General features: G+C 49.5%; 1 protein-coding gene across 1 annotated transcript in view; it reads left to right on the forward strand.

The window, feature by feature from the left end:
• Positions 1–1,954: 1,954 nt before the first annotated feature.
• Positions 1,955–25,259, forward strand: part of TNS1 (tensin 1) — a 1,078,078-nt gene continuing 1,054,773 nt past the window's right edge. Inside the window, exon 1 of the mRNA XM_078679262.1 lies at positions 1,955–2,002. Coding sequence (XP_078535388.1) covers positions 1,970–2,002 — 33 coding nt within the window. The 5' untranslated portion in view covers positions 1,955–1,969. The remainder of the gene's footprint in view (positions 2,003–25,259) is intronic.

Consider the following 25,259-nt stretch of genomic DNA (forward strand, 5'->3'; position numbering starts at 1 on the left):
GACGGCCATGTCGAAGCTGTGCCGCATACGAAGCAGAGTCAGTCAGCCTTTAAACAACCTCCATCTAGAGGCCAGTTACACATTCAGCCCCGCACCCGTATTTCCCAACTGGAGAGCATTTAAGTGTGCATACTTTACCTTGGAAGGAGCGAACTAGGTTGGGAAGGAGTGGTTAAGGCTGATCTGATTGCGGAAACAAGGGGGAAAGGACGACCATCTTTCTCCGAGGTCATGCAGAAATGCCTTGGAGAAATCCCCGTCATTTTCGGATTCAGTGCATGGTTTTCTTTCTCTCCTCTTCCCATTGGCTGGAATGTAAAATTCCAGCCAATGGGAAGAGGAGAGGAAGAACATGAAAAAACACGCCCCCGAATCCCAAAATGATGGGGCTTAAACTGACAGACGCCCCTCCTCTCCAATGGCTATCCTCCGTTTAGGAAGCCAGCCAATGGAGAAGAGGGGCGGGTTCAAGCCCCACAGCAAGAGACATACGATCTCGCCGGCGAGACTGCGCAAGCGCAGCCTATGCAGACTGAGACCTAAAAAGGCTCGTAGGCCAATCCGAATGTTTTTTTTTTTTATTCCGATAACATGGAAACTATTTTTTTAACCATCAATTTTTTTTTTAAGTTAGGCAGCGAGAGGGTAAAGGTGCTGCTAGAAAAATCAGCAAAGTGAAAGTAAAAGAAAGGTCATGCTTCTAAGGGGCCCTGTGCAGTTCCCCACTTTGCCCATGACTTAAAACATCTTGAGCCCATGTTCCTGCACCCAGTTACCTCATGTGTAGATAAACTGGGGGTTTGCGATATGTGCAGCGATATCCCATGGGTTACCTCCCGCCCAGTTCATAACCATGCTCAGGGTATTTTAACGAGTCAGTTTTCAGTCCAATAGAAACTAACCAAGCCCAACACTGAGTATGAATCAGTCCCCTTGCTTATCTGCATCACAATTTCAGTTTGTAAAGCGTATGCTGGATTCTCGATACCCAACAGCATTGTGGGGGTTCTGCCGACTATATCTATTACATGGGTTAACTAGGTCTGCAGTAAAAATACAGCAAAAGCCACAATTTTCACTTGGATAGCTCGAAAGGAAACATTTCGAAAAATTAGCAAAAATTAAGATAAGACTTCTGCTAGGGTGCAAAAAATATCTTTATCACCTGTCACTCCACTCATTGAGGTTGCTTGTACAAAATGTGGATGAGAAATGGTTATAGAAGCCGAAGGGATGCAAATTAGGGAGGCCATCTACCAAACATAAAGAGGTTAGGTGTCTGAACAATTTTTTAAAAGCACTGATCATCCTCATAGATATGGCAAGCACAGAATGCAGGAAGAGAAGTGCATCCAAGTTACAGAAGACACTTTTCGTCTGCAACCCCTACTGGGTACATTGTTCTCACACCCCCAGTCATTCTGGAAGGGATCCCACCCCAGGACTGTGCATTCAGAAACTGTGGGGGTGCGAGCCTCCCCCGAGGAACGCCCACTCTTTTAGCATCACTGCCTCCAAGCAAAAGGCCAGATTAATGGCATGATCTGAGTGCGGTGTCCCTTTAAACTGTGACTGTGTCAGGCGAGAACAAACGTCCCTCAGAGTTGTTCAGCAATCACAGATGTTCGTGGCGCTGTCTGGCGCAGGCCGAGGTGATGCAGTGAACTCCACATGCTTTGAAATAAAAACAACAGAAAGGAGAGGGAAAGGCTGCCAGAGATCCCTGCAGGCCCCACCCCCGCCCCTCCTCGGAGCTCACCCAAGAACGAAGGGGAACGAGACAAAAGCTGGCGCCGCCGGGAGAGAGGGGAGCAGGAGGCTGCGCGAGCCTGCATCACTTCGGGTCCTAGCTCCTCGAGTGATGCGAGCCGCTGTCGGCGCTGCATCATCCCACGCACGCACCTCAGGGGCGCCATAAGGGATGCCAGCGGTGACCCTGAGCCTGCCTAAGGGACCGTCCGGACAGAGGATGACCTGGGTCTGTCTGTCCTGCACGCTTGGGGTGAGTACCGGGGACTTTCATTGAAGTTCGCTTGTTGCTCTGGTGCCTTCTTCAGCCTGTTGGGAGGTCTGGAAATTGTGTCTCTCAGGCTTTTGCATGTGAAAGGCCAGAGGGGCTGGGAATGAGTCAGTCTTCTGTCATAGGAGTCCAATATACGACGGACTGACTACCTCTACCTCCCTCCCCAGGGCTTGTGGGGAGGTCTGGAGAATGTGCAACAGGCCAGTGCCTCTGAAAGGACAGCGGGGCTGGGAGTGAGTTGGTCACGTGTCAGCTGCGCCCAATCCGTGACTGACTCTACCCCAGCCTCCTAAAGGTTTGAAGATTGTGCCACCAGGCCAGCGGGGCTGGGAAGGAGTCAGTCTGGCCTCAGGGGCGTCCAATGTAAGACTGACTCTACACCGCCCCCGTGCCTATGGAGAGGGGTGGAGACTGCCCCACAGGCCAGTGCCTGTGAAAGTCCAGCGGGGCTGGAAGTGAGTCAGTCCCGTGTCAAGGGCGCCCGACGTGTGACTGACTCTGCTCCAGCCTCCGCAGTGCCTGGGGAGAACTGTGGAGATTGCTCCACAGGCTAGTGGCGCTGACAGTGAGTCGCTCTCGTGTCAGGGGCGCCCGGTGTGTGACTGACTCTACCCCAACCTTGTCTGCTTTAATTAGGGGCATCAACGAACTAGTACATCCTCAGCCTTCAATGGAGCCCCCCCCCCCCCCTCCACCTCCCCACACCCACCCGGAGCGGATCTGCGACTCGCAGTGACTCTGCCTTTCCAAGTTCATGGGCAGTACCATGTGTTGAAGTGTCACAGGTACACTCGGATCCAGACACCGCCGTCTGCTCTGCGGACCCCCATGAGGACGCTTAGAAGTCCGTCTGCTAGCACGGAGCGCGGCATGGGGGGCCACACCCCTCGCATTCCTCGACATACTGACGGGGGTGGGAGCGCTTGTGTGAGCATCTGAGGGGGGCGGGAGGTGGGGGTGCACGCTTTGACCCTGTGGCATTAGGGTACAGTCTGAGCACAGTTCACCCCTGCCCTCAGTCTCCGCCTACCTCTGTTTAGAGTCCAAGCCACGCCGGCGCGGCAGAGTGGAGGCGAAGCCATGACAAACCTACCATGACGCGTCACTGGGGACAGAATGGAGAAGGTGCACTGTGTTACTGAGGGGGTCTGTCACTGGGGGCAGAATGGGAGAATGTGCTCTGTGTCACTGAGGGGTTCTGTCACTGAGGACAGAATGGGGGAATGTGTACTGTGTCACTGAGGGGGTCCTGTCACTGAGGGCAGAATGGGAGAATGTGCACTGTGTCACTAAGGGGTTCTGTCACTGAGGGCAGAATGGGAGAATGTGCACTGTGTCACTAAGGGGTTCTGTCACTGGGGGTATAATGGGAGAATGTGCACTGTGTCACTAAGAGGTTCTGTCACTGGGGGCAGAATGGGAGAATGTGCGCTGTGTCACTGAGGGGTTCTGTCACTGAGGACAGAATGGGGGAATGTGTACTGTGTCACTGAGGGGTCCTGTCACTGAGGGCAGAATGGGAGAATGTGCACTGTGTCACTAAGGGGTTCTGTCACTGGGGGTATAATGGGAGAATGTGCACTGTGTCACTAAGAGGTTCTGTCACTGGGGGCAGAATGGGAGAATGTGCACTGTGTCACTGAGGGCTTCTGTCACTGAGGACAGAATGGGGGAATGTGTACTGTGTCACTGAGGGGTCCTGTCACTGAGGGCAGAATGGGAGAATGTGCACTGTGTCACTAAGGGGTTCTGTCACTCGGGGTATAATGGGAGAATGTGCACTGTGTCACTAAGAGGTTCTGTCACTGGGGGCAGAATGGGAGAATGTGCGCTGTGTCACTGAGGGGTTCTGTCACTGGGAGAATGTGCGCTGTGTCACTAAGGAGTTCAGTCACTGAGGGCAGAATGGGAGAATGTGCACTGTGTCACTAAGGGGTTCTGTCACTGAGGTCAGAATGGGAGAATGTGCGCTGTGTCACTAAGGGGTTCTGTCACTGAGGGTAGAATGGGAGAATGTGCACAGTGTCACTAAGGGGTTCTGTCACTGAGGGCAGAATAGGAGACTGTGCACCATGTCACTAAGGGGTTCTGTCAGTGAGGGCAGATTGGGAGAATGTGCACTATGTCACTAAGGGGTTCTGTCACTGAGGGCAGAATGGGAGAATGTGCGCTGTGTCACTAAGGGGTTCTGTCACTGAGGGCAGAATGGGAGAATGTGCGCTGTGTCACTAAGGGGTTCTGTCACTGAGGGCAGAATGGGAGAATGTGCACAGTGTCACTAAGGGGTTCTGTCACTGAGGGCAGAATAGGAGAATGTGCACCATGTCACTAAGGGGTTCTGTCAGTGAGGGCAGATTGGGAGAATGTGCACTATGTCACTAAGGGGTTCTGTCACTGAGGGCAGAATGGGAGAATGTGCACTGTGTCACTAAGAGGTTCTGTCACTGGGGGCAGAATGGGAGAATGTGCGCTGTCTCACTAAGGGGTTCTGTCACTGGGGGCAGAATGGGAGAATGTGCTCTGTGTCACTGAGGGGTTCTGTCACTGAGGACAGAATGGGGGAATGTGTACTGTGTCACTGAGGGGTCCTGTCACTGAGGGCAGAATGGGAGAATGTGCACTGTGTCACTAAGGGGTTCTGTCACTGGGGGTATAATGGGAGAATGTGCACTGTGTCACTAAGAGGTTCTGTCACTGGGGGCAGAATGGGAGAATGTGCGCTGTGTCACTAAGGGGTTCTGTCACTGGGAGAATGTGCGCTGTGTCACTAAGGAGTTCAGTCACTGAGGGCAGAATGGGAGAATGTGCGCTGTGTCACTAAGGGGTTCTGTCACTGAGGGCAGAATGGGAGAATGTGCGCTGTGTCACTAAGGGGTTCTGTCACTGAGGGCAGAATGGGAGAATGTGCACAGTGTCACTAAGGGGTTCTGTCACTGAGGGCAGAATAGGAGAATGTGCACCATGTCACTAAGGGGTTCTGTCAGTGAGGGCAGATTGGGAGAATGTGCACTATGTCACTAAGGGGTTCTGTCACTGAGGGCAGAATGGGAGAATGTGCACTGTGTCACTGAGGGGTTCTGTCACTGAGGGCAGAATGGGAGAATGTGCACAGTGTCACTAAGGGGTTCTGTCACTGAGGGCAGAATAGGAGAATGTGCACCATGTCACTAAGGGGTTCTGTCACTGAGGGCAGAATGGGAGAATGTGCACCATGTCACTAAGGGGTTCTGTCAGTGAGGGCAGATTGGGAGAATGTGAACTATGTCACTAAGGGGTTCTGTCACTTAGGGCAGAATGGGAGAATGTGCACTGTGTCACTGAGGGGTTCTGTAAGGGGTTCTGTCACTGAGGGCAGAATGGGAGAATGTGCGCTGTGTCACTGAGGGGTTCTGTCACTGAGGGTAGAATGGGAGAATGGGCACTATGTCACTAAGGGGTTCTGTCACTGGGGGCAGAATGGGAGAATGGACACTATGTCACTGAGGGGTTGTGTGTCACTGGGGGCAGGATGGGAGAATGTGCACTATTTCACTAAGGGGTTCTGTAAGGGGTTCTGTCACGGAGGGCAGCATGGGAGAATGTGCACTATGTCACTAAGGGCTTCTGTCACTGGGGGGAGAATGGGAGAATGTGCACTGTGTCACTAAGGGGTTCTGTCAATGAGGGCAGAATGGGAGAATGTGCACTATTTCACTAAGGGGTTCTGTCACTGAGGGCAGAATGTGAGAATGTGCACTGTGTCACTAAGGGGTTCTGTCACTGAGGGCAGAATGGGAGAATGTGCACTGTGTCACTAAAGGGTTCTGTCACTGAGGGCAGAATGGGAGAACGTGCACTGTGTCACTAAGGGGTTCTGTCACTGAGGGCAGAAATGGAGAATGTGCACTATGTCACTAAGGGGTTCTGTCACTGAGGGCAGAATGGGAGAATGTGCACTATCTCACTAAGGGGTTCTGTCACTGAGGGCAGAATGGGAGAATGTGCACTGTGTCACTGAGGGGTTCAGTCACTGAGGGCAGAATGGGAGAATGTACACTGTGTTACTAAGCTAAGGGGTTTTGTCACTGAGGACAGAATGGGAGAATGTGCACTATGTCACTAAGGGGTTCTGTCACTAGGGCAGAATGGGAGAATGTGCACTGTGTCACTAAGGGGTTCTGTCACTGAGGGCAGAATGGGAGAATGTGCACTGTGTCACTAAGGGGTTCTGTCACTGAGGGCAGAATGGGAGAATGCGCACTGTGTCACTAAGGGGTTCTGTCACTGGGGGCAGAATGGGAGAATGTGCACTGTGTCACTAAGGGGTTCTGTCACTGAGGGCCAGGGCTGGACTGGCTACCGGGCATTTTGGCATGCTGCCGAGCTGGGGGCAGATGTCACTGCGGTGGGGGCTAATTTCGTTGATGGAGACCTGCTTGTGGTACAAAATAAACAAAGCAAAATGTATTTCGTTCAGCACACGCAGGTCCCCATCAACAAAATCAGCCCCCAGCTCAGCAGCATTCCAAAACTCCCGGTAGCCAGTCCGGCCCTGCTGAGGGCAGAATGGGAGAATGTGTACTGTGTCACTAAGGAGTTCAGTCACTGAGGGCAGAATGGGAGAATGTGCACTGTCTCACTAAGGGGTTCTGTCACTGAGGGCAGAATGGGAGAATGTGCACTGTGTCACTAAGGGGTTCTGTCACTGGGGGCAGAATGGGAGAATGTGCACTGTGTCACTAAGGGGTTCTGTCACTGGGGGCAGAATGGGAGAATGTGCACTGTGTCACTAAGGGGTTCTGTCACTGAGGGCAGAATGGGAGAATGTGCACTGTGTCACTGAGTGGTTCTGTAAGGGGTTCTGTCACTGAGGGCAGAATGGGAGAATGTGCGCTGTGTCACTGAGGGGTTCTGTCACTGAGGGCAGAATGGGAGGATGTGCACTATGTCACTAAGGGGCTCTGTCACTGAGGGCAGAATGGGAGAATGTGCACTATGTCACTAAGGGGTTCTGTCACTGGGGGCTGAATGGGAGAATGTGGGCTGTGTCACTAAGGGGTTCAGTCACTGAGGGCAGAATGGGAGAATATGCAATGTGTCACTAAGGGGTTCTGTCACTAAGGGCAGAATGGGAGAATGTGCACTGTATCACTGAGGGGTCCTGACACTGAGGGCAGGATGGGAGAAAGTGCACAATGTCACTAAGGGGTTCTGTAGGGGATTCAGTCACTGAGTGCAGAATGGGTGAATATGCACTATGTCACTAAGGGGTTCTGTCACTGAGGGCAGAATGGGAGAATGTGCACTGTGTCACTAAGGGGTTCTGTCACTGAGGGCAGAATGGGAGAATGTGCACTGTGTCACTGAGGGGTCCTGTCACTGAGGGCAGAATGTGCACTATGTCACTAAGGGGTTATGTAAGGGGTTCTGTCACTGAGGACAGAATGGGAGAATGTGCACTATGTCACTAAGGGGTTCTGTCACTGAGGGCAGAATGGGAGAATGTGCACTATGTCACTAAGGGGTTCTGTCACTGAGGGCAGAATGGGGGAATGTGCACTGTATCACTGAGGGGTCCTGTCACTGTGGGCAACATGTGTACTATGTCACTAAGGGGTTCTGTAAGGGGTTCTGTCACTGAGGACAGAATGGGAGAATGTACACTATGTCACTAAGGGGTTCTGTCACTGAGGGCAGAATGGGACAATGTGCACTATGTCACTAAGGGGTTCTGTCTCTAAGGGCAGAATGGGAGAATGTGCAATGTGTCACTAAGGGGTTCTGTCACTGAGGGCAGAATGGGAGAATGTGCACTATGTCACTAAGGGGTTCTGTCACTGAGGGCAGAATGGGAGAATGTGCACTATGTCGCTAAGGGGTTCTGTCACTGAGGGCAGGATGGGGGAATGTGCACTGTGTCACTGAGGGGTCCTGTCACTGTGGGCAGCATGTGTACTATGTCACTAAGGGGTTCTGTAAGAGGTTTTGTCACTGAGGACAGAATGGGAGAATGTGCACTATGTCACTAAGGGGTTCTGTCACTGAGGGCAAAATGGGACAATGTGCACTATGTCACTAAGGGGTTCTGTCACTGAGGGCAGAATGGGACAATGTGCAATGTGTCACTAAGGGGTTCTGTCACTGAGGGCAGAATGGGAGAATGTGCACTGTGTCACTGAGGGGTCCTGTCACTGAGGGCAGAATGTGCACTATGTCACTAAGGGGGCCTGTAAGGGGTTCTGTCACTGAGGACAGAATGGGAGAATGTGCACTACGTCACTAAGGGGTTCTGTCACTGAGGGCAGAGAGGGAGAATGTGCACTATGTCACTAAGGGGTTCTGTCACTGAGGCCAGAATGGGAGAATGTGCACTATGTCACTAAGGGGCTCTGTCACTGAGGGCAGAATGGGGGAATGTGCACTGTGTCACTGAGGGGTCCTGTCACTGTGGGCAGCATGTGTACTATGTCACTAAGGGGTTCTGTCACTGAGGGCAGAATGGGACAATGTGCACTATGTCACTAAGGGGTTCTGTCACTGAGGGCAGAATGGGAGAATGTGCAATGTGTCACTAAGGGGTTCTGTCGCTGAGGGCAGAATGGGAGAATGTGCACTGTATCACTGAGGGGTCCTGTCACTGAGGGCAGAATGTGAGAATGTGCACTGTGTCACTGAGGGGTTCTGTCACTGAGGGCAGAATGGGAGAATGTGCACTGTATCACTGAGGGGTCCTGTCACTGAGGGCAGAATGTGAGAATGTGCACTATGTCACTAAGGGGTTCTGTAGGGGGTTCAGTCACTGAGGGTAGAATGGGTGAATGTGCACTATGTCACTAAGGGGTTCTGTCACTGGGGGCAGAATGGGTGAATGTGCACTATGTCACTAAGGGGTTCTGTAGGGGGTTCAGTCACTGAGGGCAGAATGGGTGAATGTGCACTATGTCACTAAGGGGTTCTGTAGGGGGTTCAGTCACTGAGGGCAGAATGGGTGAATGTGCAGTGTGTCACTAAGGGGTTCTGTCACTGAGGGACTCAAAGTAGATGATGTTAGTGAGAGGCTGGGTGTAAAGTTTGTCAGTCAGGGCCGGGATGTACACTCTGTCACTGAGGGGTTCTGTCACTTAGGGACTGAATGTAGAGTACATCAGTGGAGGGCTGAATGAATGTAGAGGATGTCAGTGAGGGGCTGGATGTACATTTTGTCACTGAATGTAGTGAGAATCCTGTGTGTATGTCCGTGAGGGGGTGAATGTAGTGAGAGTCCTCGGTGTATCACACTGAGGGGCTGAACGTAGTGTAGTGTACATACTCCTGCAAGTCGCTATTAGGAAGGGCCGACCTAAACACGCCCCATTCCTAATAGCAAACCTATTTTGCAATTCAGTAATAGGTTATAGGTTACCGAACCGCAAAATAGAGTTTGTACATAGAAAAAATGTTTTTTTTTCCAGTCGCCCGTTCGAGAGCTTAAAAAAGCTACACACATGTGGCCCTAAGCGACCTATAGGAGGAACTGACCACGCACTGTGTTGACCCCTCAGAAACGCCCACCAGTACACCATCATACTACACGAATCTCAATGTTATTAAGAATGAGACGTTTTGCATTAGTGCGCTAAATATATGTGTGTGCAAAGAGTTGCTTTTCTGGCCCTAAATTGAAGTCTTATATTTTTGAAGAAAAAAGACACGAGCGCAGAAAAATACACATAAGCTCGTTCACATATAAGCCGTGCGTAAAGACATGCATACGCATAGATACCCACATGCAGGGAAACAAACTGACCTCAAATACAGATAAACACACTCAGTGCACCTACCGCTGATGCCAACCCGCAGACCAATTTATAGACCGCTCAATGTACTCCTAAACATAAAGAGAGAGGCTTCAATCCACTAACACGCATGCGCATTCGCGCTCTTTGAATCCCACAATAAAATCGCATATTTACACAAGCACACGCGTAGGGCTCGCAAAACTGGGTTTCCCGCGCTTTTAACATGCTGGTTTCCATATGTGTGGTACCTTTTAACACTCGGGAAAAAGAAAAAAAAAGCCCAGCCTGATTAGAGGTACTATCCCCCCCTCCTCCCCCTCCTTAACGCCCCAAATCAAATAAAACAGAAACAAACCTCCCGAGTCGATAATTATGTGCCTGGCCCTGCCTGGCCCTCGGCAGCTGGGCTCTGACTTGGACCAGATGTGGTGCAGAAGGACGTGCAGCGCTGCCATGCCAACCTCCTGCCGCCGGACCTTGGGCCTCCTCTGCGCACGAATCGCAGAGCTGCCAGGGGGGCTGGGGCAAGACTGGCACCAGGGCAAGGAAGCCCTGAAAGCAGGCAATGGCAAAACCAGTAGGTCTAACATCTAAAAAGTGTTAGTTGACATTTTGGCATTGCCAGTTCTTCTTTCTAATGGTGACCAGCATGGGCAAAAGTTTTTTTTTTTAATTGTTGTTGTCGATGCTTTACGGCAACTGCTCAAAGAAGCCTAAATGGCTGGCCCCATACGCTAGCATCACCACGCAAGTGTGCGCATGCACCATGATGTGATGACCAATTGCTGCGTGTTTAATTTACCATTTCAAGATGACAGCTGCTCATCTTAGAGTGGTGTATTAAAAAAAAGTGTGTAATAGTGCATTGTGGATAAAGACGTGGCCTGGTAGAAAATTGTAGGTGCTGTGCCCTCCGAAAAAGTAAAAAATATAAAAAAAATTCATGCGCTTCCCGTAAGAGAAATGGAGTTGGGTGCGATGAGCAAACAACTGAACTCTGCTGTCTGGCAGTGACCAACAGTGAGTCGGTAAGGAAGGAGTGGGGGGCAATGGAGGGGCTTGTAAGAATTAAAACTAAAAAATAAGCAAAAATATGAATGGGGCGGGGAACAATGGACAAGCTTAAGGGGAGCAACATAGAGTGTGCAAGGGTGGGGAGTTGAAAAGAGAAGCAGCACACAAGGGGGAAAGCAGGAAAACACATGCCATCCCGTGGATTTGAGAAAGAAGAAGATACAAGTAATTTCCAGGATGTCAGCCATGGACAGATACAAATTAGCCAATGAGAAGGATGGTATATAAGCTATGCTCCAGGGTAAAGCAAATACCTGAAGAGAAATGAAAGCCATCAAATTAAAAACAAGCAAATGAGCTTGACAAGAATGCTGATATGTGATAAGCAACAGGCTGTCTAAACCCTGCTCTAAGTATTGGAATAGTAAATCTGAGGGATTTTAACCACACCCAGCAACTATCTGTATTTAAGCGGAACCTAAAAACACACCCACCCTTTGCCAAGGGACTCTGCGTTAATTTAGTTATTAAACTGCTCGCTCGTGGCAAATGGTGGCATGTGCCCTTACCAGTAAGGTCCAAGAACGTGGCAGCAATATGAATTGCGATACTGATCAACGCAGACATTTAAATGTCACCTGCTCAGAGCAGACAGAATGGAGACACAAGGCCCGAGGCCAAAGAAAAGTGAAAGTATGAACTGAGATTTACGTCTCCGCCTGGACATGCTTTTATGGTTTTCTCTTTTTGCGCCACGTTTCCAGTCGGAGGCCTGGGAAGCTGCACCGGATGTAGTATTTCCACACATTCTTCTAGGAATTTTATGTGAGTTCTTGGGTGTTCCTGTTCCCTCCGTGTGGAATGCTACATGGCGCGTGGAATGAGGTAACATTCTGCATCGAGGCGATGGGGTACCAGTCGAAACATACTTTGCCAAGTGCGAGCTTAGTGAAGCGCTGTCTTAGGACCTGGCCCCCCGGCCCCCGCCCCCTACCTCGGCTAGTCTTTGGCGGCCGGTCAGCCCCAAAGGGTGACCGGCCGCGTAGCACTTCCGGGGCAAGGTGACGCGTTTCCGGTGTCGCAGAGGGCGGGGACTGGGGACCTATTTAGGTTCCCGGGGCAGGGACCCTAGTCTCTTCGTCCTCTGCGGCTCCGGACCGGTGGGCGCCCAAAAGCGTCCCCTTTGTTCTTCCTGGATTCATTTTAACTCCCACCCACCCGTCCCTTTAGCTCAGTAGGTTGGAGGGGCGTGTTGCGGTAGAAAGACCTTGGAACAGTAAAATTGACCGACGGAATGGACGGGAGTCCGCCTTGCGTACTCCCTAGGCTAGCACTGAGGGGGGAGACGGTAAGCTCTCCGCTGGAAAATATGGCCCCGGCTGGGGAGGCGAGGGCGACAGGTTACGAGCCTCCTGGGTCCCTGGTCAGCCTGGTGGTCGGAGGGTGGGCCCCTGGAGAAGGCGGACAAGGATCAGAGGGACGGACAAGGATCAGAGGTTTGGGGCCCACTCCTTATGTGCACAGGTGGGTTGCACCTTGCCTTGCGTGGATGCTCTGCATAGAAGATGCGAGCTGGAAGGCCCCTTAGTGCTAGAGGATTAGACTCGTGCTGAAGAAGATCTTGAAAGTCAATAATAATAAAGTTGTGTTGATAACTGTAAATAATGAATTTGAAATGCCTTGTCATGTTTATGAAATGTCAAATATTAAACATGGCCATTTTTACACCCACGAGAATCTCTGTCGATGATTTGATTGTGGGTGGACAAGTTATCAGGAGGGAGCGGGGAGCATGCTGGGGGATCCGGGTTCTAATCCCAGAGGGGAAAGCTCTACCCCTCAGGCTGGGTTTATCCCTACAGATATTCGGTGTCACTAGTGGGTCTCTATGGGAATGCGTTGCCTCAGAGATGCCTTTTGTCTTTCATGGGTTCTGTGGGTTCCATGTTTCCTTAGAAATACTTATGTCCCTCATGAGTTTCTGTAGGTTCTGTGTTTCCTTAGGCTTAGAGAAACTTTATGCCACTCATGGGTCTCTATGTGTTCTGCGTTTCCTTAGAGATACCTTATATCCTTCAAGAGTCTCTGAAGGTTCCGTGTTTCCTAAAGAGACCTGATGTCCTTCAGGGGTCTCTGTGAATTCTGTCTTTGTCTAAGAGAGGCCTTTTGTCCAACGTGGGTCTATGTGGGTTCTGTATTTCCTTACAGATGCCTTTTATCCTTCATTGGACTCTGTGGGTTCTGAATTTCCTAATTTTATTTTATTTATTTGCGAGTTTGTAACGCGCTAGGATCACCTCCCGAAGGAGTATCTCCGCGCCTTTGGCAACCTAGAAGCAAATAAACAACCTGTCGCTGTATCTCCATGATTTAGAATAAGAACGTTTTCAGCTGTCTCCTAAAAGCTAGGTGCTCTTTGCAGAGTCTCAGGGAAAGTGGAAGGGTATTCCACAACATGGGGCCCGCAATGGAAAGTGCTCTGTCCCCTTGTCTCACCTTTTTCGCTCTAGGTATCTGCAGCAAAGCCTGTTCGCTTGATCTCAAGGACCGTGAAGGCACATAGGGTGAGAATTTGCTAAGCAGATATAGAGGGCCTTTTCTCGAAAGACATTTGTGCATAATACAACACACCTTAAACTTCACCCTTTGTTTCACAGAGAGCCAATGCAACGCAGTCAGAAGGGGTTTAGAGGGTGTTCGGGGGGGTTTATTAAGGACAAGGCGAGCTGCTGTGTTTTGGACAACCTGCAATCTCGAGGTAACCCCCTCATTTGCAGAGAGGAGCAACCCGTTGCAGTAGTCCAACCAACTCAATATCAGGGCTTGTACCAGGGTCTTCCTTGTTGAATCCGGCAATAGGGGAAATACCTTCCGCAACATCCCAATTATGTGGAAGCAGGACCCTACCACTTGGGCAGTATGGTTTTTAAAGGAGAGGTCCTGGTCTAGGCGCACCCCGAGATCCTTGACCACCTGTTTAGGCTCCGGGACTGGGCCAAGGTCCTGTGGCCACCAGTCTGGGGACCAAAGGATCTTGGCTTCCCCGAACAGCATCACCTCAGTTTTCGCAACATTGCATTGCAGGAGGTTAGATGCCATCCAGTGGGCCACTGCCTTCATCCCCTGGGAAAAGGAGTTCCTGATCTCATCCGTAAGGATCTTAAAAGGGAAGAGGAGTTGGGTATCATCTGCGTATGACGCAGGAATGAACCCATGGGATCTCATGATGTTAGCGAGGGGGCCACGTAGATATTAAATAAAGTAGGGCTCAGGCAAGAGCCCTGTGGCACCCCCTTTGAGATCCCCGACTCCTCTGACCGATAAGCACCCAAGGTGACTGTTTGGGTGCGATCCCTCAGGAAACTCCCCAACCAAGCCAGAGCCTTATCTTCCAGGCCGATGTTAACAAGCCTGGCGGTCATGATGTCGTGTGACACAGTATCAAATGCCGCAGACAGATCCAACAGGACCAGGATAACAGAGTAACCTTTATCCTGGAACCTGTGTAGATCGTCTGCGACTGACAGCAAGGTGGTCTCGGTGCTGTGCCCTGGCCTAAAACCCGACTGGGAGGGATCCAACCCATTAGTCTCCTCGACGAACCTAGACAGGTGTTGGTTGACATGTTTCTCCATAATCTTACCCATAAAGGGGAGAAGGGAGATCGGCCGTAGATTGGCTAAGTCCGTCCAGGGAACGGCAGAGTTCTTCCTCAGAGGTCTCACCAAGGCCCGTTTCCAGTCTCTCGGCACTTCTCCGGTGCTCAGAGATAGGTTTATTAACTTTTGGATTTCTGGGCCCAGGACATCAGACAGCAAAGGCATAATGCGAGCTGGAATGATATCCAGGGGGCTGCCGCTCTTGATCTGAGTGGTTAGTGTAGTAACCTCTTCTAGTGAGATGGGGGGAAAGCTTTTAAGGCTAGCTACGGTTAGGTTCGGGAATACATTATTGTCTGGGAGATTTAGAACAGCTGTCTCGTTTAACTTAGCAGCCAGTATCTTTTCATAGATGGCATCAATTTTCCTCGTAAAAAATAGTGCAATCTCATCACATAGTGCCTGAGAGGCATTCTCCATTGTTTCACAGGCTGCCGGTTTGGTAAATGTTAGTAGGATTTTATACAACAGCCCTGGGTCTTTCCCAGCCTCTGCTAGTTGTGTGCCTATATAATTTTTCCGAGCTACCCTGATAGCTTTATGATATTTCCTTAAGGAAACTTTATGTAGTTCCTTATCCTCAGACCTTCGAGACCGTCTCCATACTTTTTCTAACTTCCTGGTTTTTTGTTTAAGCAATCTCAAGCTTTCAGAAAACCAGATTTCTTGTCTGTTTGCCTTGCGTGCTTTATATATTTTCAGAGGAATGGTAGAGTTTATGGCTGCACTAATAGCCTGCTCGAGCCGCTGAAGCTCAGTATTTATATCCACCGACTGACCAGTGGACAGGTGATCTTTATATACCTCTGCAAAGGCCTCGGCAGTTAATTTGTGCCAGGGTCTTCTTTTAGTGGCAAGTGCGGTCTGTATGGCTGGTGTATTCATAGTGTCAGTATAGAATTCCAGAATAAAATGGTCTGTCCATTCGACCTGGGTGGAAGCTGCACATATTGTCCGGGGTGAATTCGAGAACACTAGGTCCAAAGTATGGCCTGCCTCATGCGTAGGCCCATAGTTAATTTTTTTTAGGCCTAAGATCTCAAGATCCGTTAAAAGAGTTTTAACATCCAGGCAGTCTTCCAACTCTCCATGCACATTAAAATCTCCTAATAACAGGAAGTTTTGATTTTGATCTACAAACGGTAGTAGGGCTTCCATGAGGGAAATAGAAAAGTTTCCACTGGGGCCTGGGGGGCGATAGACCAGGGCACCCTTTCTTTGTTCCCTCGATGCGGAGTTAAGTTTAAAAACTAGTAGTTCCATCTGTAGGGTACTGATTTCATCCAGAATGGTAATTTTAAGTTCCTCCTTATGCACTATTGCAACCCCCCCTCCTACTTTATTCAACCGATCCATCCGGACTATTTTGTACCCTAATGGAATGCTCAGCGCGATAGCAGGGACTAGATGGGGTTTGAGCCAGGTCTCCGTTATAAAACAGATATCTGGTAACTCCATATCTATCATGTCCCAAATTTGAGTGCTATGCTTTACTAATGATCGTGCATTACATAGTAGGTTTTTACTCCCCGCAGAGGAATTAGGCCCACTGTAAGGTCCATCCCCGGTGGGCCTAGCAACACTGATTTGCTGTTGATCGGTTCCCTCAGTATTATGGTGGAACTGCGTTCTACATACAAAACACGAGAACGGCCCCTCTAGATTGTGGTCTATCTTACCGACACAGGTAGTCGGTAGACGCTCACGTACTACTGTTAGCGTCTGGGGGCTATATATGATCCTCTCGTGTCCGAGGGCATCGGCCACACCGCCAGAGTGTGCCGCCATGTCCTCCTGCCCCTAGCCCCGTCCTGTCGCGGACGGGCGCAGACGGGCTGGTCTTTGGCTCGTCTTAGGCGCAGGAGTAGGCGCCACCCTGCGCGCCAACGCTGCGCGCTGGAGCCGACGAGGGGCTAAATAGCCCTGGAATGCTGGAGGTCTAGAGCGCTAACCGCTCGACTCTCCGTGTGTCCCGTCCCTGCCCCGCCCTCCAAACACCGCGATTGGCTGCAGTGCCGGTTCAGGGGTCAAAGAGGCAGAAAGGAACAATCCCACTGTTAAGCCCTGTGTGAGTGCAGGTGAGTGGAATTTTTCAACAGCGTGATTATACGCAGCTAATAGCAACAATTGTACAATACAGTTTCAATAAAATTAAAAGTAGTGACTACAGTGCCAAGTGAATTTAAAAGCATTCAATTGCTCTGCTATCGCCACCTCAGAGTTTTAACAGCGTGCGAGATATCAAAATGCAGGGTCGGCGCCAAGCGGGGTGGGAGAAGCTGCCACCAACTCCTTACCGCACAGCGCGACCGCCTCCTCGCCGCCTAAATAGCCCTGGAATGCTGGAGGTCTAGAGCGCTAACCGCTCGACTCTCCGTGTGTCCCGTCCCTGCCCCGCCCTCCAAACACCGCGATTGGCTGCAGTGCCGGTTCAGGGGTCAAAGAGGCAGAAAGGAACAATCCCACTGTTAAGCCCTGTGTGAGTGCCGGTGAGTGGAATTTTTCAACAGCGTGATTATACGCAGCTAATAGCAACAATTGTACAATACAGTTTCAATAAAATTAAAAGTAGTGACTACAGTGCCAAGTGAATTTAAAAGCATTCAATTGCTCTGCTATCGCCACCTCAGAGTTTTAACAGCGTGCGAGATATCAAAATGCAGGGTCGGCGCCAAGCGGGGTGGGAGAAGCTGCCACCAACTCCTTACCGCACAGCGCGACCGCCTCCTCGCCGCCTAAATAGCCCTGGAATGCTGGAGGTCTAGAGCGCTAACCGCTCGACTCTCCGTGTGTCCCGTCCCTGCCCCGCCCTCCAAACACCGCGATTGGCTGCAGTGCCGGTTCAGGGGTCAAAGAGGCAGAAAGGAACAATCCCACTGTTAAGCCCTGTGTGAGTGCAGGTGAGTGGAATTTTTCAACAGCGTGATTATACGCAGCTAATAGCAACAATTGTACAATACAGTTTCAATAAAATTAAAAGTAGTGACTACAGTGCCAAGTGAATTTAAAAGCATTCAATTGCTCTGCTATCGCCACCTCAGAGTTTTAACAGCGTGCGAGATATCAAAATGCAGGGTCGGCGCCAAGCGGGGTGGGAGAAGCTGCCACCAACTCCTTACCGCCTTCAGGGGTCTATGTGGGTTCCATGTTTTCTAAGAGAGGCCCTTTGTCTTTCAAGAGTCTCTGTGGGTTCTGTGTTTGCTAAGAGAGGCCTTTTGTACTTCTTGGGTCTCTGTGGTTTCCGTCTTTCCTTACAGATGCCTTATATCCTTCAAGAGTCTCTGTGGGTTCTGCGTTTCCTTAGAGTTGCCTTTCTCCTTCATGGGTCTCTGTGGGTTCTGCATTTCCTTAGAAATTCTTTTTGTCCTTCATGGACACTCTTCATTAACACGTTCCATCATAAACGCCAAAGAACCCCCAGTGGTTCTTTTTGGATCCCCTGTGTCCCCTGTGTCCAAGGCCAGTCAGGAGCCTCGGTTCCCCAGGGCTCAGGGTTCCCCACGAGCCCTGTAAATGCTGTGTGGCCTCACACACTAGACACTGTCACATTTCTTCAAGAACATCTGAGGTCCTTGGGGTCCTCTTTTGTACTCATTTCTCACCTATGCCAAAGGCGCCTTGTGTGTTCCTTTGTTTTCCTTAGATGCACCTTGTCCCTCGTGGGCTTCCATCACTTCTACATTCCCAGGTGGCTCCTACAGCCAGACATGGGCCTCTCCAGGCTGATAGAGAGTACCACCAAGGGGCATGCATCTGTGCCCTGGTGTTAGACCTCTATCCATGCTTCAAATGCTCTTATATTCAGAAGACCCCTCGCGAGAGTCCATATCCTTCTCGGCTTCCTTCGGCAAAGAAGTCCCAAAATGGAACCTGCACCCCTCCCCGTCGGCTGGATCATGGTTCGCTCCGACGAGGCAGAGGTCAGCCAACCTCGCCCTCGCCACAGTCCCTCGTATCCGAAAAACCACCGCCGGCGACAGATCCTTCTCCTACCTCGCCGCCAAGACCTGGAACGCTCTCCCTACCAGCCTATGACAGACTCAGGACCTGCTGGCCTTCAGAAGACTTCTCAAGACCCGGCTCTTGGATCAGTAGCGCCCCCCCCTAGCGCCTTGAGACCCTCACGGGTATGTAGCGCGCATTAGAAATGCAGTGATTGATTGGTGAGCTCGAGCTGCAGGCATCCCTTGCTTCTCTCACCTCCACAAAGCAGCAGTAACTGGGCCCAGATTCTGCTGTAAAACTCAGGCCTGTGCGAACCTGGAACCAATGTACTGCGTCTCCCTGAAAAAATTCTGAAATCATCCCAAATATTCCTGGAACAGATACAAAAGAGAGATTAGTAAATGCATTCTGGCCTGCAGGAAATTATGCTAATTTGGAAATGTTCCCTTGCAGAGCATTGTTGCTGGCAGCCAGTTTCCCAAAGTGTGTCTGACTCTAGATCAGTGTATGCTGTTTGCTAGTGCAAGGGCTTGCAAACTTTCAAACTGTTATCTTTGTACTGTGTAACTGAGAACCCCACATAGGGGGACTGTTTTCCTAATATAAAGGGAGTCTGGCCACGCGACAGAAGCGGCGCGTGATGCAAGGATATTGCCACCCTGTGTTTCCTGCATTCGATTTTGACCTTGTTTTCTCACTTTTATTGGGAGTGAGGGTTTTTAGGGAGGTGCAGCGGGAATATACTATAGTGTCTCTCAAATGCCAAGGTTGTGTCTGCAAGAGGAAAGTGCACTCTGGGACTGAGGTGCTTTTCTGAGACCTCTTGAGCGTGCACCAGCTGGAAGGACTAAAAACAATGGCCACCTTGCAGGGCAACTATCTCTTTCAGTGATCAGGGTATTCAAAAATCAGCAAGAAGAAGTTATCTCTTTTGCACACTCAGCTGCCTAGAGCTTGAGGAGGACATAAACATTTTTTTATGACGGTAAACTCCTAAATACTTATCCGTTTCTGAAGCACAACGTCATGGTTTGGTATAATGTTTGCGGTTTTAATGTCGCCCTCACTTATCCAGTGACTCACTTGAGAACAGGGTGTTTTCAGTGAGGTTTTTGCAACAAATGTGTTCAGTGCGCCAAGTCTCTCCCCTGAACCCTGACCCCCTCCCCCCCCCCCCCACACCAATGGTCTGACATAATGTACACAGAAAGATGCTTCTCTGATAGTGCAAACTGTCTGCCACACTCCCCTTTCTTTTGTGTAGTGCTGTGCAAAGTTGTGTAGTTTTATTTTCTCTTGTACACATAGTTCACGTGACATCAAGTATTATGTACACTTCACAAAAATATTGCCCTTCAACAAATATTTGTATTTTGTAACATTTTTGGTCACTAAGTTTCTTTTTTGACTGTCCATACCAAAAACGACGTTATTAACTATAAAAATAAAGAGTCTGGTGTAAAAAATTGTTCACGTTTGGCACGTTTCACAACTCTATACAAAACCCAGAACCGGCCAGACAAACATTAGTGGGGGAAAAATATTGGAACTGCATAAATGCAGTTTATAGCTCGACTCTGTTCTATAACTACTGGTAACCCTGCAAGCAGTTCTATCAATGCAACATTACACTTGCGTAAATAAAAACTACGCACAGCTCTACTTTTGTGATCCATGAGGCAGCTTCTCAGCTTGTGTCTTGTGTAACTTTTGCGTCTGTAGCTTGTGATATTAGTAAGAAAGGGGTATGTACATTATGGATGTCAGCCATATCTTGGACATTGGAGGTGTGGTCTGGCCTGGTTTTCTTGGACGAGACCTGTTTGGGAGTGTTTGTGCTGTCATTGTGTACAGGTCTCAGTGTCGAGTACCCTAAAAGTCTGCTCACCCTAGTACTGGTTATGAAACTGTTCACCTTCACAAAGAATCCCACAGCCCTGCCATCCCTAAAGCTGCTATAGGTTAAAAAATAAAGGAATTGTCCTAAAAATGGGGAGTGTACTGAGGCAGAGAGACCTAAAGGGAGAGGAAATATTTTTCAACTGGAAGAGGTCCTTGAATATCTAGTGGGGTTTAGACAGAATACGTCATATTCGTGGCGAAATTCAGGTGTGAAAGACTGTTCCAACCATACATTGTCATTAGATGTCAACACATTTTTTGACGCAGACGCTAGGACGAGTTCATCTGGCTACCATGCCTTTTTAGGTCTCGCCTGTCGATGCGCATGCGCATCGAGCAAGCGAGACTATAGGGGCTCATCCAGACTTTATCTAACTTGCAAGGAATCGTGGCGATTCCTTGCAGTGCCCGTGACTTTTAAGCTCAATGCGCATGTGCATTGAGCTTAAAAGCGCGTGCACAGCCGCCCGCATTCCTCCGACACCTTTTGAAGTGAAGCTTAGCTTCACTTCAAAGGCCCGGCTTCTTCACACCCACATGCCGCTCTGCCCCGCTCCGCCCCCTCCCCTGAGTCATCCTGCCTGCCCAGACTTCTCCTCCCCCCCTCCGACGTTCCCCCCGCCCCCTCCCGCCACGCAATGCCGAGCTTGTTTTCTTTCTACCCCTTTCCCTAGTCTTTCTCTCGCTTTCCTTGTCTCACGCATCTCTCTCAATGTGTACCTCGTTACATCTATCCATGTCTCTCCCGCTCTCTTCCCATTTGTTCATATGTTGTCATCTGCCAATCTTTCTCCCTACCTCTTCATTCGTTTTCCGTACATTTAGCCCTCAAACCAAATTCCTGTCTACTCGTGCCACCTGCTTTTTATCTGTCAACCTCTCGCCCCACCTCTAGCTCGCTTTCTTCTTCTGTTTACCCCCTCCGTCCCTGTCTCTCTCCATCCGTCAACCCTCCCTCACCCGACCCTCCCTGCCCTCTCTATCCCTTCCGTGGCTTCCTTTCGCAGTTAATGATTGCGGTATTTTCCGCACCTTGGTTAGCCTCTGCTCCTGCTGTGTCTCTTACTGTGTGGATGCAGCTGTAATTATTCTCCAGGTTCACATCCCTCGAGACCTCTGGGTAAAAGTGCTGCCTATAAATAAATATTCGATGTCTCTGCAGCCCCTCTCCTTCCCGCTATACGCTTTGCAGGTTTCTCGCCGTTTGGCTCTCTCTCTCCCCCTCCCCAGCCGCCAGCACCTCCCCTCTCTCTCCCTGCAGTTTCACGGCCACCAGGCTCACATTTCTCCTCCCCCCTCCCCAGCCGCCAGCACCTCCCCTCTCTCCCTGCAGTTTCACAGACTTTCACGGCCGCAGGTTGTCTCGTTTTTTTTGTGTTTTTTTTACTTTAAACACAACCCCGGGCTTGTTGTTGTTTTACCTCTGTGACCTGCTCCTAAATGGACAGTGCACGTTATGTATTTATTTAAACAACGCCTTCTGGTGGCATAGTTCACAACCTCGAGTAGACTGCACTGAGTGCAGTGAAGTGCACTGAAGGGTCGTGGACCGTGAACAAGCTGTTGTGCCATCCGGCGCTTCCCATGAGTGCGTCACGTGACCGTTGACGGGCAGCTTTCCTTTTAGATTGGCTTACTTTCTAGGATTAGACACCAGCAACTACATATGCTTATAGCAGTGGTTTGATTTTCTTCCCATTTAGGTCATATGTTTCTTCTTTCTTAGAAGTTTATACTGTCCTAAGACCTGGGAGGAGCTCGCATCCTTAACAGTCCTGGTTTAGCTTCGGACTCTATTTGCGAGGTTAAAGCACGGAATCGAAGCGTACATTTTGGTTTAGCGAGGGATTGTATTCCTTCAGTCTCCTTACACTGCCACAGATGATTCACATGAGAATTGACCTGTCTGTAAGAGGACACTTCTGAACACCTGTGTATATCTCTCTGCCCTGTCTCTCTCTCCCCTTATGACCTCCATGCTTGTTCCCCTCTCACTCACTATCTCGCTCCACTGCCCTGTGTCTCTCTCTGCCCTTGTTTCCCCCTTCCCTGTCTCTCTCTCCCCTTCTGACCTCCATGAGTTTCTCTCTCTGCCCTAGTTTCCTTCTCTCTCTCGCTCGCTCCCCTTCTAATCCTTGTGTGTGTGTCGCTCTGCCCTGGTATCCATTTCCCCCTCTCTCTCGACCCCCTTCTGACTTCCAGCGGTGTCTCTTTCCCTCTACCCTGGTTTCCTTCTCCCCTTCTCTATCTCGTTCCACTTCTGACCCCTTGTGTATATCTCCCTCCGCTGCCCTGGTTTCCATCTCACCCTCTATTCCACTCCACTTCTATGTGTGTGTACCTCGCTCTCCTCTAGGTTCCGTCTCCCCTCCCTCAATGCCTCACCCCTGTGTGTCACTCTCTTCCTTGTTTCCGTCTCCCCTCGCTCGGCCTTGACGACTGACACCCCGTGTGTCACTCTCCCCCTCTGCCTGGTTTCCGTCTCCCCCACCCCGATCTCTTCCTACACTTCTTCACTTTGCTTGAGAAACATACAACCTTTTTATCCTTTTAGGCTGTTGTTTGCATTTGCTTAAAACAAAGCATTCTCTGTGGAACTTTTGCTTGTGTTATACTGATTTTAACGTTATTGTATATTTTTATTTTCACTGTTGCATACGCTTTTTTTTTTTAACTAATGAAACCAAGACCTTTCGCGTCAGTTGTTCACTTATTTGCATCTCATTGATGCTGGGAACGAAGAGATTAGTACCGCAGGCAGCAGCAGTGCAAGCTTTTATTTTAAAAAAATTAAGCCATTTGTATTTGTTATATGAATACATCTAAGTCACGTACATACAAAACATGGTGCATTACAAATGCTATAGGTGTCACATTTGAAAAAGTTAAAAGTATTGGCATTGTAAATGACACAGCTATTTTTCTATTTTCAAGACCAACACAAAGTCATTTACAAAACCAATAGCTCCAACTTTTCTAATGCGAGACCTATTGCATTTCCAATGCTTGTTCTTTGGTGACAACATTGTCATTTTTTATGGATTTCCTTTCAAGAGCGTAACTGCTGAAATAAAGCTTCTTAAAAGAATAAACACCTTGAACTAAATTTAGAGCCCTGAAGAAGTCTGTATAGGGACGAAACGCGTTGGCTATTGATTATGAATTTTGCATTTTATCAACGTGATTTATTTAGTCTTTCTCAATAAAGAATACAGTTCATAAGAAAAACGAATACAACGACTTGGAAATGTCTTCAGGATATCGCCATTAATTTGTGTTTGTTTGATTTTGAATGGACTAATAATTTTGTGTTTGCGGAATCCATACCTTTTGTCAATTTAGTCTTGGGTTTCCCAAGTAGGGGTTGGAGAGGGGTGCACTCCCAGGTTTTCCTGCACCAATTATAATTTGCCTGACCTTTTGGACAGGTGCGGTTTCTCTGCCTTTGCCTCAGCCCTCTTTCTTTATGTATTCTCACTTTATTCTGCTCTCACCAGTCATCAAGGCAAATGTCCCATTTATGCCCACTTAGGCTTCAGGGGCCACCAGCATCTCCTCTCCTAATTGGCTAAGTCCACTCCAAAAGGACACCCACCTTGATTGTCTCTATCAGATACACTCTGATGAACCCATGGGTATTCACAAGTTATGTCTGTGTAGATTCTCTTAGACTATAGGCGGCTAGCACCACTTGCATCATGGGACGCGCGCACTTCAGTGAGGCCCCCCTCATTCTCCAGCCGTGCCCCCCATTTGTCAGTATCACCCACTCTCTGCACTACAATGATATTTCCATACAAACCCATTTAATGCAGCCAGTCCATTATAAGCCATTGATGTGTTGTTAACCAATCAGCACGCGCCCTGCCCCCTCAAAGGCGCCCACGACTCTCCTTGACCCAGGTCTTGCTGCACCAGGACACTCTTTTGCGAAGGGACCCCTTCCAAACGATTTGCCTACATTCTTTCTCAAAGCTCAGCTGATCGCAAGATCCGACCTTTGACCCCATGTTGTGAACGCACTCTTTTTAGCCGATATATAAGTGTTTCCAGGCTGTTGTCCCTAGCAACCGCTGCTAGAGTCTTCAAAAACAAGGTACCATTGAAGGCCCGTGGTGTCCGCATTCCGGCATGCAGGTCAAAAGGTCGCCCAGTCTTACCTCTGACCTCTAATTGAACACAAAAAGATGAAATGGCTGGAACATCACGTGCCACCTTTCTAATTTGCTGGGAGCCTCTCGGGGCCTCCACCCCATGCCCTAAAGGCAGTGTCAGACTTTTTTTTAACGACATGGGGTATATATTGGCTTTTATGTGATTGGATTTTTGTGTGAAAGTGTAGCTGCCCTCGCGCTCCGTAGCGTAATGACAACGAATATGGCCTCAGTCTTCGAGAAGCGCACGAGTCGTTTCACATTCAAGTTTAGCGTTGTTGTGACGTGTGGAAGGATGACGTTTGGATTGGAACCAAGGGGACTAACTTCGTGTCAGCCATTTTGCATTGATGCCAGGTCATTTTAAGCCGGTGGTACTGGTTTGCATATTTACTCTGGTGACGGTCTATTTGGCACGGGTGCCAGGAAGCTTTACACTCATGTTAAGCTATTTTGGGAATTCGGTCTCACCTACTAGTAAAGCGCATGCACAATCTCTTGTGATACATATTGGGGGCTTACCAGGAACATACAGGGGCTTGGAGCCCACCTATTGCTTATCATTGGTTGGCTTTCCTGTCAAACATATTTACTTGCATCTTATTCTTGTCCCAGCTTGTCAATCTTGTGTTTGTCTCTTCCATGGAGCATAGCCTCTTTACCATCTCTTTTGAAAGTCTGCCTTTTATACTTCGACTGCTTGCTTTTCAAGCAACACTTTTTCGGGGTTTAAGCTCTGCATGGAAGTGCATGTGTTTCCCAGCTGTCTCCCTCGTCTACTTCTCTTCCTTTGCACTCTGTGTTG

This window comes from Lissotriton helveticus, chromosome 3_1, assembly GCF_964261635.1.
Source record: "Lissotriton helveticus chromosome 3_1, aLisHel1.1, whole genome shotgun sequence".
In the NCBI taxonomy this organism is placed as follows: Eukaryota; Metazoa; Chordata; class Amphibia; order Caudata; family Salamandridae; genus Lissotriton; species Lissotriton helveticus.